Source organism: Oryza sativa, chromosome 7, assembly GCF_034140825.1.
Source record: "Oryza sativa Japonica Group chromosome 7, ASM3414082v1".
Classification (NCBI taxonomy): domain Eukaryota; kingdom Viridiplantae; phylum Streptophyta; class Magnoliopsida; order Poales; family Poaceae; genus Oryza; species Oryza sativa.
Genome location: NC_089041.1, coordinates 22,265,789 through 22,278,457, shown reverse-complemented (window position 1 = coordinate 22,278,457; position 12,669 = coordinate 22,265,789). Strand labels below are relative to the sequence as shown.

Sequence of the window (12,669 nt, the reverse complement as noted above, 5' to 3'; positions counted from 1 at the left end):
AGTCTAAATTTAAGATTGAAAATTTAACTTTTGGTTGATAAGTATATAAGTATAAGCGAAAAGATGAGGCTGTAACTGATGCGTGAGAAATTAACGGAACTTGCGCATACGTACTGTACACAGATCATGGGTGGAAATCGGGGAACACCTGCTTCTCAATTTCAAACAGATCATCTGATCATGTGCTGCTGCCTTCCAACTTTTCCATCATTTCCATGGTCTTTTATTCCAGCTCCCTGTAGATCGATGCCCCCACGATTTTACTTCGAAACTTACCCAAAGTTAACATTCTGCCGCTTTGCTTTTGCACAACAAAGTCTTGCCGCCTCACGTTAATTAATAATTACCAGCCTTTTACTTAATTTACTGCCGTTTGATAGGAAAAACGCAACAAAAGCTACTACTTGGCAGGAAGGCCTGCAGCGACTGAAATCAGATGGCATCGTCTTTCGCCGCGAGAGGAGTCAGAAAAAAACAACTCCGGTGGAAAAAGCTAACGCGATGGCATATATTCGCAGCTCTCCGCTATCAGTTATGATGAGTTTTCCGGGCAAAGCGTTTGCATTTTCCCCGTGTTGTTAGGAGGGGGAAAAAAAAGAAGAAGAAGGAGGCAATTGCTGCTATTTGCCGTTCCAGTAGTTTCAGAGGGCAAAGCAACACGCAGCGTTGGTTAATGAATAATGTTTGTTAGGTCTAAAAGTTATAAAATCAAGATGAGAGGAAGAATGGAACATTGGTTAGGTATTTGTGGAGTAAGTTACGTGCTCTGGTTCACCGCTTTTGTGCCTCTCCCTGTTGGTCCTTCTTCCAGGAGCTTTTTTTCTCGGTTGAATAGTTTTTTTTTTTTGAAATTTGAAGAAATTTTAGCCGAACTTGAATAAAATTTGACCAAATTCAGAAAGAAAATATAATTTCAGGCGAAATAGTTTCGTGCCGGAAGTCCGAAATGAAATTTCGGGAATTTCAAACCGAAATTGCAAACATATTGTATGGCACAGAGGAAGGGAGCTCTCTCGTTTCAGTTAAGGCCGTTCGAGTTAAGTTTAATTCGAGTGTACTTCGAGCTGAACTCAAACCAAGTCCGTTTCAGTTAAGTTCAGACTCGCTTACTATCTGTATACCAAAGGGTATAAAAACATTTCATACCCATAGCCCAATTCATAATGATCATACACACACATGGGATTGTTAATTTGTTATCATGGAAGCGGACACATTCACAGTGAACACTGTGCTGGTCGACTGATAATGAAATTAGTGTTCCATTCCATGACAACAATTTCTTCTTCTTCCTATCATCCTTCCAGCGACGCAGTAGCACTCTTCTCATCAGAGAAGTAATCGTGCCTGTAAAAGAAGAGATCAACACGAAAGTTGTTAACTTGTCAGAAATCACATATCGAATCGTAAGAGATCAACACGAAAGTTGCTAATTTATCAGAAATCACATCTGGAATTATAAATCAGCAAGCTGAGGATTGGTTTTGCAGTAACAGACCTTATCTTACGGGAAAGCTGGCACACGCCTGTCACGGCCATTGCAGCATTCACGCTGGAGAGGTTCCAGTTTATCTGCAACAATACAACAGTCATAAAACAGATATCTGAATCAGTCTATCCAAGTACAACAGTCATAAAACAGGTCTTTGGCTTGATTCAGTTTCAAAACAGTTACTCCTTTACAGTACACCGCACTAACCTACACTAGAGAATCGTACTAGACATTGCGCAAAAAAGTTGCTGTTTAGACTGCATTCAAATGAGATATACAATCCAAAATTCCAAATATTTTTCCATAATAACGAGAAACGATTGTATGTATGGCTAAATATCAGGGGCTTACAGGTGTGATGACCATGCCCCACCGTGCCCAAATTACTCCACTGCAAGCCACAACTGCACATCATACATCATACATCATACATCAGAGTAAGCACAACAACATTATACATGAATTGATGATAAACTGATGTCAGGAATAAGATTAACTGACAACTAAACCTACCAACTTGCTGAGGGTAGGATATCATTTCAGGAGGTTTGGCAAAGTCAGCAACATTGGCAATACTGATACCCCATTTGAATGTTGGGGCCCAGAAATGAACTGCAACAAAGATCAGATGGAAGCCTCAACAGTTCAGATGACAGTGATTGAATATGTTAAATGTTTCATCCAATAGACATCCATCAGATCAGAAGAAGAGGAGAAGATGGAACTTGGCTACTACTAGAAATTAGAAACCAAATGGATCATCAGACAATTGAAGAATGAAGCACATCAGCTATCTGAAGGAGGGAGTCTTAAACACTGTTGTTTTTATGTTCTGACGGTTTCAGTAATTTAGTATTTTGTAAACTGGCTTGTGATCAAACCAGGCTGTCTGATTTCACATACTATTCTGAACTGTAAGCTGGAACCATCAGCATCAGCCTGTTCCCTAATCATGTCATCTGTTAATAATTGACAAGCTGGGAAGTAGTTCTCACTGTGTAATGACATGTGTAAGCTAGCTTCTGTTCCCTAATCATGTCTATGGGAATATCAATTGCCATTTTACACTAAAATTAAGGCAAACAGGGTTGCCACTGACTTGTTTTGGGGCCAGCAGGATGGTTCCAAAAGGCCTGAAGCTTTGAGGCAGCCATATTCAGACTGATTCTTTTCTGTCCTCTTGCACAACTTGCTTTCAAGTTCAGGTTCCAATTGCAGCCCTGTGCCCCTGAAAGCAGAAGGTGAATACATCTCTCAAGATCCCAATTCAACTAGGCATAATTTTTTTAAAAAACAAAATCAACATAACCCAGCTAGCATATTTCAAAGAGGCGTTTTCTTTGTGCAAGGACATCAAGTTCATGCAGTACAGTACATGACGAAAAAGTCAACGTGCATGCCACAGCAAAAAATTTCCCATAAATATGGAGAGTCAATACAATTTCTGCATAGCTAGAACTTGCTATAATCATTTCAGCATCTCACACAGAATTCATCACAAACTTGAGCTACTTGATACCACTGCCCAGCCATCATCTATGTTAAGGAGGCAGAGGCGAGAACACAAAAGTCTGCAAGAATCTGGGAAGCTAGCTCCATCGATCATCAACTCAAACCCATGGGCCATGGCGGCTGATTAACGGTTGATCACAAGAAGGGGGGAGGAGATGGATGGATGGATGGATGGATCACCTGGCGCTACCTCTCGCCGCCGGCCGGCCGGCCGCCCGGTCGCCGGAGCAGAGGAAGCCAAGCAAGTGGTTGAGCAGATAGGAGTGCTGTGTCAGCAGCTTTTGCTTGCCTTGCCGGCCTTGCGAGTTGCGACTCCGTTTATACTCTTCCATTTTACATATAATACATGATGTTGCTGGCTTTACACACGTTTAATTATACGTCTTATTTAAAACATTTAAACCAATACGTAAGATATAAAACCATCTTTAAATGTTTATAAATAATAATTATGTAGAAAAAAATTTAAATAAAAACGAATGATAAAACATGTTTCTTCTCTTAAAAACGGAGATAACATTTTCTTTTTAGGCGTCGCGTGTGACGAAAAGCACATGGACCGGAGGGGCGCTGGCGCATGGAGACCGGCGAAGATCGGCGGCCGTTGGTGGAGACATGGACGGTGGCGATGAGGTTCAGGTGCATGGATGCAGTGTTGGCGAGGTGACTCGCGGCGGCTAAGCCGGAGTAGATAATAGATGACGACAACGTCGTACTAACCCACCCCCACAAGTTGTGACGCGAGGTTAGCATTTTTTTTTATAGCTCCAATGTTTGAGGCGTCTTCTTGTTCTTGGATTGGTGCAGATATGGCACGGTTGACCCGCGAGCTGAATAAGCTGACGACATTTTTTTTTAACGGTAAATTAATTGTCAGTTCTCATGACTTTGTCCGAGCTTCCTATCACTTCGCCATCCATTCTGGAGTCTGGACTCTGGTAACCACCAACCATGTCACTGAAATAAGGTGGTGTTTGTTTCTAATTAATATAAGATGTCGGTAAAGTTAGAACATGTAAAACGAAATAAAGCTATGAGTACGTGGTTAATTGAGTTTTAATTATTACATATTAAAAAAATATTTGATTTTTAAAAGTAATTTCTATATAAAAAGTTTTCACGCGAAATACATCGGTTAGTAGTTTAAAAATTGTACTAACGAAAACCGAGTAAAAATTTACATCTTAATTAAAATGGGGCCTTAAATGAAACAAAATCTATGGAAATAAAACACTATAGTTAAACGCGTAAATACGAAAGTTACAAGCAAACCTAACAGTACAGGGTTAGAACTTGGAAGTCGAAAATTAAAAACGACAAGAAAAAAGTGTACCCAGGAAAAAAAACACCACAGGAAAAAAATAATTGACAAAAGGATAGGTCCACTTAGGGATGAAAACGGTCAGGAAAACCTATACCATTTTCATTTTCATTTTTTTTTATAGAAAACGGAATCGGCACGGTAGACCCGAAAACTGTAATGATATCGGTATATTGAAAACGGGACCGTCGGAACAGAATATACCGATATTGGTCGGAAGTCAACAGAATCAGCAGAGTATGGCATAGCACACATTTAACTATGCACGAAGATGACTTTTTAACTTTATTCTTACATCATCACACTCCACATAACACTGTTACATGATGATTAATGGTATGATAATAAGTTTGATGACCAATATAAACAAAGTTCAACAATACTTCAACATCGATAAGTTAAGGAGACCAAAGTTCAGCAAAATCCACATGCCACATCATAGGGTTAATACCATTTTACCTAGTCACTTCTCTTTTTTTATGGGCTGCAAGCCTACCAGGCTTTCTTCTTTCATGGGCTTCTGATGGGTTAGGCTAGCTGAGCTCCTAGGAAACTTTCGAAATTTTGACGGAAATTATCGTACAAATATGGTTACCGACAAAACGGTTGGAAAAACCTCCATCCCATTTCCGCTACCATTTTCGGAAGATATTACCGTTTTCATTTCCACCACCGTTAGTTACCGATACAGACTGAAACGGTCGGTGCAAACTGAAAAAGTCAACCGGAAATCTCGTAAATTTATGTACTGCTTTCACCCCTAGGTCCACTCGAGATGCAATCATCCAAGTTACAACTAGAGGGTAAACATTGTTTCTCAAAAACAGAAAAATAGTACGAAACGGAGTGCCGTTTTCCCTAATTCTGACGTGATAGCATTTCCATAACAGAAAGCCAATAGTTACACCAAAACCCTCAAACAAAGTTTCATTGAGCTAATAACACAGCAGAAAATGTCTAAATTCATAGTGTTAGAAAATATCTTATCCGGTTCTAGATTATTATATTTTAGGACGGATGAAGTACTCAAAAGAGCCAGCATACTCGTGATCATGAAAATCCAGCCAGGCATGCTCAATGGACGGGATTGAGGCAAACACCATTGTTATGCATCGCCCTGCATATCTGGACTTCTGCAACTTGGGAGCAACAAGCTCGATACATTTGATATGAAAGCAATGACATATCATCATGTCCCTGAGCTCCAAATACCCCAAAAATGGTTCAGGTGAAAGCTCTTCAATTTTGGGCAATTTTCAAGAAGTGTCTGAATCATGTCATCAGAAATGTGCATTTGAATCCATCAAAACCAGTGGGAATACTAAGGGTGCATTGGCCAAGTTTGAGTTTCAACAGAGATAATCCCTTGCCATTGGTGAACAAGGATAAAGGAAATTTGTACCAAGCTATGTCAGATCTTTGATATATTTGGTCTAGTTTTGTTGTCAGATCCAGATCCTCAACTCCTCGGCAGAGTGCAATATCGACCAATTTATCAATCAAGTAGACATAATGATCTGCCATGGTGCAACACAGGACAAGACTTGAGATTTTTGTGCTGTTCATGTCACTGTTAATTGATTTGAGTATAAAACCAGTTAACGAGTTTGAGAAGAGGTGTGTCTCGTACCTGTCAACAAGCCTGCTGAGCAATCGGGGAATATTTCCTACTCCCTCCATACCATAATATAAGGCGCGCGTATTTCAAGATTTAAACTTTAAAACATTTAACCAACACTTATAATATGGAATAAATTTTATTTGTTAAAAATTATATTATTATATTGAAATTTAAATTTACTTTCATATGGTTATAATTTTGTTGCTACAAATCTTCTTATTGTATATGAGAAAATATAAGTTAAAGATTAGCTTTGGAGACCGTGTCAATTTTGACCGCGTCTTATATTATGGGACAGAGAGAATATAATATAATATGTTTACCTCATAGACAACCAGTTTACTTAAGAAGCGTTGCTGAAGCATAACTAACAAAACCATAATATGATTATTTCTGAGTCTTCTTTCTTAGATAATTGCGAGTATAGCATTTCATCCAATACCTGGTAAGGTACTCAGTACTAACTTGCACCCGTCGTCGCCATGGGCGCAATAATGGCCTTGGAAAAATATATTTATGGACTCTCAGAGATATCATTGGAAGAGAGAATACACAGAGAACCAAGAGAAATTTGGATGAATACGAATTACACATTGGCTTTTAAATAATTTTTCATCTCGAACAACGGATCTATAGAACTGCTAAATAAACAACGGCAAGGCCTTGCCCCGAGCTTGAACCAAATATGCTCTCAGGCCACCATCCATCAATATAACCACAACCCTCACAAGCTCCTCACCAGTGGCAAATGGACCACCGGTGAAACAAAGAGAGCCGGAGGATTCGATTCTAAAGAATGTCATCATGAACATGAAATTTATAGCCAATCATACCCTCATGGAAGAAACCACGGAGGTAGATGGCTACCGTTGTTGACGACGACGGCAAGGAAAGATGGTAACTTTATTTGGCTGAAAACCTAAGCAACTAGATCTACTGGATGGGTGGGTCTCTTTCCCCTCTTTACCAATAGCTTGCTGGTGAGGAAGAGGAAGGGGGACTAGAGGAAGGCACTAGGATTTGGGTTGTGGTGAGACGGGACTAGGAAAGATGAAGAGTTGTGCTCGATGGAGGGTAAAATAAAAATAGAAGTAAACAGGTTGGTTCAAAGAAAATCTAAGGAGTTTAGTGTCAATAATTTAAGAAGAAAGGTGAGCATATCAAGAAATAGTCGAAGGTAGTATTCCTCGATTGAAGAAATCATTCCAATCACAGGAATATGGGGATATTTTTATCCCAACCTTATAAAAATCTCTCGTAAGAAGCATACCACGTTCCTTGGCCCTTGGCCCATGTACCCGAAAACCTTATGACTATATTATGGAAGAACTAAATGCAGGTCGTTGATCAACACTATGTATACTACATGTAGTCTCCTACCTTATCTGGTCCTCTCTATCTGTCTACTCTAGAGATGCAAAAAAAACATTACAATATGATTTTTTTTACCATTTTGGCATTTTTGCCGGGGCAATTTAAGAATGAAAAAAAAACATTGTATTTTTCAAATCTATCATGTTGGATGGGTTATGGCCATGCAAGTCTTGCTATTTGTTCATACAGATCAGATATCAATGCCGTTTCTTAAAAAAGCCAACGGTCAATATGGTGCGAGTTTTGAGCAAACTCGTCCTAACTCAGACCTGGACCATCTTTTTTACTGCAGGACAGATCAACATGTTCAACAATCAACAAGAAATTCTTCAGGCCACTCTCCTTGTGCGATGCACATGGACACCGGCAGTGACACACATGAATGCGTCCTTACAATTTGCAATTTGCCAGTGGCATGGCAACTGGCAAGGCACCGCACCACCTCTCATGTACTCCCTTTTTCGCGTGTTGATGAAAAATCCAACTACTAGTATTATAAGATTAATATTGCCATGTTCTTTTCTCCAACAAATATTGGATAAACTTTTGGATAAAAATGACATGTTTTTTAAACTGCTAAACGGTGTGTTTCGTGTGAAAACTTTTTATATAAAAGTTGTTTTAAAATATAAGATTAATCTATTTTTCAAGTTTGTAATAATTCAAACTTAATTAATCACACGTTATTACCACCTTATTTTGCGTGAAACACTTAATCTTTATCTTCGTCTTTGTCTTCGTCTTCATGAGATTCAATCACCATTATCTGTATGATTGTATCTCCTTGTTGCGTCTGTGGCCCTCTCCCCTCCACACTATGGTGATCAGTGTTCATCCATCTGCTCTCCATCAATGCCACTTCAATGCTCTCGGTCCATATCAGCATCATATCAGAGAACTGGTCATAAATGAATGAGTGAGCATTTAACATGCTGAGACATGCTTCGACACAGGAACTAAGGAAGGAAACTGGTCATTGGTCAAGTCATCGTCAAGCTTGGGCCACTAAGTTCGACAACAAATCCTGTTCTCAAACATGGCAACAACAGTATTATAAAAAAACATGGCAACGAGTGTTTAACCCAGATTTGGGATTTATATCACCCAATTTTCTGAAACATAGGATTTATATCATACCAGATTAGCCCTTCAAAATGTGGACTGACCAACTAATTTGATAAATTTGCAATCAGGAAGGAATAGATGTGTACAAAAACTAGAATATGACAAAAACAAAGCAGAACAAAAATCTGACGGGAAGAAAAAACAGCAGACAGACGTGTAGGAAGACAACGTTCACACCAGCTGTTCAGCAGAAGCTTTTTCTATATTGATCGCAATGAGAAACACGAAAGTTATTTACGGAAAGAACAGATATCCATGAACCAAAATTATAAATACTGTTAGTCTTGGTAACACTCAACATTTCAACAGATCAGCAGGCAATTCTAACACTGACAGTGCTATTCGCCGATCAACATGACCAGCTAATTTTCTTGCAGCAACATTTCTTACCCGGTCTCTAGAAACCCACATGAGAGAAAACAGGGCAGCCAACTTCAAGATTTTGGTCATCTTCAAAGGGAGATGGTCTGGTCCTGATCAAAGTTTGAAATTATTAGCACAGAGAATTTTGAAACCTCAGCAAAATATAATACTAGCAAGTCTTAAAAGAGTTTCTCTGAACGACCGGCCACGTTAAACTAAGGCCAAGTCAACGCAGAGCCCCCGGAGCTTTTGCTGCCACCAGCAAGCCACAAGTCCAAAACACCTTTCTTTGACTTCACACTATTCTTAGTTTTTAAATTTATTTCGCAACAGAATAAATTACTAAGAGGATAGCATCATAGCAGATGTTGGCGTCTCTGTTCACAAATGTGAATACTAATAAATTACTAAGAGGGGACACGAATATCTTCAATCCTAGAACACAAGTTGATTAGTTGAACAGGCAGCAAAATTAATTAATACTAGGAACAGTACTATTTCGCAAGCAAAACTGTAGAACCAATTTTCTGCACCCCTCCTGCAAAAAAACAAAATAAAACCCACCATTTAATAATTCACCACAACTTTAAACAGAATATTACATTTCATATTGATTATTCTTCTATAAACAAACACCAGGTCTTCGGGTATGTACCTTTTCCACAGAACCCTCTACTGTGCCAGGTCAAAGAGCGTTCATTCTGCAATATCTCGTGAAGTGGAGCCTTGCTGTCCATATGAGTTATAAGACCAAGCTTACCTTCCTCTCAGGTTCCAACCACCATAATCAAATTACTCCAAAGGCCAAGCTCAGCTTCCATTCGTCCCAGGTTCTCAGCCCTGGCTGCTCTGCCAAGATCCATCCATGGCTCCTGTCTTCTTCCTCCTCCTCTTCAGCCAAATCTTTCTCTGCACCGCAGTGGACACCATCAACTCCACCACGCCGCTGTCCGGGACGCAGAAGATCGTCTCCAAGGGCGGCAGGTTCGCCCTTGGATTCTACACCCCGCCACAAGGTAACAACACCGCCTCCGGCACCGGCAACTACTACATAGCTATATGGTACAACAACATACCGTTGCAGACGACGGTGTGGACGGCCAACAGCGACGTGCCGGTGTCTGACCCGACCACCGCATCCTTGTCCATCGGCAGCGATGGCAATCTTGTCCTCCTTGATCAATCCAAGAACAGGCAGCTGTGGTCGACCAACGTAAGTGTGGCCTCCAACTCCACCGTTGCCGTCATCCAGGACGGCGGTAGCCTCGACCTCATGGATGCCACCAATTCATCCATAGTCTACTGGAGGAGCATAGATCATCCGACAAACACCTGGCTTCCGGGCGGCAAGCTGGGGCTGAACAAGACCACTGGTGTGAGCCAGCGGCTTGTGCCATGGAGGAACAATGCAAACCCGTCCCCTGGGCTGTTCTCCCTTGAGCTGGATCCCAACGGCACAACGCAGTACTTCATCCAGTGGAACGACTCCATCACTTACTGGACCAGCGGCCCTTGGAACGGTAATATCTTCAGTCTTGTGCCCGAGATGACGGCCGGCTACAACTACAACTTCCGGTTCATTAACAATGTCTCGGAGAGCTACTTCATATACTCCATGAAGGATGACTCGATCATCTCGCGGTTCACCATTGATGTGAATGGGCAGATCAAGCAGTGGACATGGGTACCAGCCTCGGAGAATTGGATCTTGTTCTGGTCCCAGCCACGGACGCAGTGTGAGGTGTACGGGCTCTGCGGCGCATATGGAAGTTGCAACCTCAATGTCCTGCCGTTCTGCAACTGCATCAAGGGGTTCAGCCAGAAGTTTCAGAGTGATTGGGACCTCCAGGATTTTACTGGTGGGTGCAAGAGAAACGTACCGTTGCAGTGCCAGACCAACTCAAGCTCTGCACAGACTCAGCCTGATAAGTTCTATTCCATGGTTAGTGTGAGGCTACCTGATAATGCTCAGAGTGCAGTGGCCGCTAGTTCTCAGGCCTGTCAGGTTGCTTGCCTGAATAATTGCTCCTGTAATGCTTACACTTACAATAGTAGTGGCTGCTTTGTTTGGCATGGGGACTTGATTAACCTCCAAGACCAATACAATGGGAATGGAGGAGGCACACTCTTCCTCAGGCTTGCAGCGTCTGAACTTCCAGACTCTAAAAAGAGCAAGAAAATGATCATTGGTGCAGTTGTAGGTGGAGTTGCTGCAGCTTTGATAATCCTTGCAATTGTGTTGTTCATCGTATTCCAGAAATGCCGCCGAGACAGGACTCTTCGCATATCCAAGACTACAGGGGGCGCACTGATTGCCTTCCGGTACAGTGATCTGCAGCATGTCACCAGCAACTTCTCAGAGAAGCTGGGTGGAGGTGCCTTTGGCACAGTATTTAAAGGGAAGCTCCCAGATTCAACAGCCATTGCAGTGAAGAGGCTTGATGGACTGAGCCAGGGGGAGAAGCAATTCCGTGCTGAGGTAAGCACCATCGGGACCATCCAACATGTCAATCTGGTTCGCCTACTTGGTTTCTGCTCTGAAGGATCAAGAAGACTGCTTGTCTATGAGTACATGCCAAAGGGCTCCCTGGAATTGCAGCTGTTCCATGGTGAGACAACGGCACTGAACTGGGCCATAAGGTATCAAATTGCACTTGGAACAGCAAGGGGCCTAAATTACCTGCATGAAAAATGTAGGGATTGCATAATACACTGTGATGTTAAGCCAGATAACATACTTTTGGATGAGTCATTTGTACCCAAAGTGTCTGACTTTGGTCTAGCAAAGCTCTTAGGGCGGGATTTCAGCCGTGTTTTGACAACAATGAGAGGGACAAGGGGTTACCTTGCGCCTGAGTGGATCAGTGGTGTGCCGATTACTCCTAAGGCAGATGTCTTCAGCTATGGCATGATGCTCTTCGAACTCATATCAGGCAGAAGGAATGCTGATCTAGGGGAGGAGGGAAAGTCCTCTTTCTTCCCAACTTTGGCTGTAAACAAACTCCAGGAAGGTGATGTGCAGACCTTGTTAGACCCCAGGTTGAATGGAGATGCCAGTGCTGATGAGCTCACAAAAGCTTGCAAGGTTGCCTGCTGGTGTATCCAAGATGATGAAAATGGCAGACCTACAATGGGTCAGGTCGTCCAAATTTTAGAGGGATTCCTTGATGTCAACATGCCTCCTGTTCCAAGGTCACTGAAGGTTCTTGATGAAAGCCCTGATGTCATAAATTTTTTCTCAGATGTTTCATCAAGTCAAACTTCGCAGATGCATAATAGCACAGCTTCTTCGCAGACAAAGAGTTCTACTTCAGGTGGTTCACAATTTCAGAGCACATAAATCAGAAAATCCTGAATTTGATTAGGGAAAGACATTTACGTATTTGAGAGTAATATGAGTGACTCATGTTGTACATATGCTATGCTTTTCTGTAGTTCTGTAGTTCCATGCCTTCTGTATATTAATAGCACATAATTGAGCTATCACGAACTAACACATTGAGCCATCCACCATGTATTAGAATTTTTATGTTTAACCTATGAGGAGGCCTGACTGCACATGTTAACATTTGATAGAGTCCCAACATGTGCTTCAATTCAGGTGTTATGATCTGCTTGCACATAACAATCTGAATAGATTAAATTTGGTAATCTTGAGCTACTTGAGAATAAATACTCCCTCCGTCCCAAAATATAAGCATTTTTAGCACAGTGACAAGTCAAACATTTTTAACTTTGACCACTAATAGCAAAAAAAAAATTAAAAAAGAGCAATCATATAAAATTGATGTTACTAGATTTATTATTAAACAAACAATCATAATATGCAACTCTTTTTATTTAAAACATCTTATTTTTATA

At 41.1% G+C, this 12,669-nt stretch overlaps 2 protein-coding genes across 2 annotated transcripts; one reads left to right on the top strand and one right to left on the bottom strand.

Annotated features, from left to right (window-relative positions):
* Positions 1-1,016: 1,016 nt before the first annotated feature.
* Positions 1,017-3,296, bottom strand: LOC4343558 (mitochondrial pyruvate carrier 4). Its single transcript, XM_015789560.3, has 6 exons — positions 3,185-3,296; positions 2,592-2,720; positions 2,006-2,104; positions 1,844-1,896; positions 1,499-1,572; positions 1,017-1,347 (listed from the first exon to the last, which is right to left on the bottom strand). The coding sequence occupies exons 2-6, from the start codon at positions 2,644-2,646 to the stop codon at positions 1,296-1,298; spliced, it is 333 nt and encodes a 110-aa protein (XP_015645046.1). The 5' UTR covers positions 2,647-2,720; positions 3,185-3,296; the 3' UTR covers positions 1,017-1,295.
* Positions 3,297-9,501: 6,205 nt separating this feature from the next.
* On the top strand, positions 9,502-12,376 carry LOC9269356 (G-type lectin S-receptor-like serine/threonine-protein kinase At2g19130). The gene has a single exon (XM_015791423.3). The coding sequence runs from the start codon at positions 9,674-9,676 to the stop codon at positions 12,146-12,148; it is 2,475 nt and encodes an 824-aa protein (XP_015646909.1). The 5' UTR covers positions 9,502-9,673; the 3' UTR covers positions 12,149-12,376.
* The last annotated feature ends 293 nt before the right edge of the window (positions 12,377-12,669 follow it).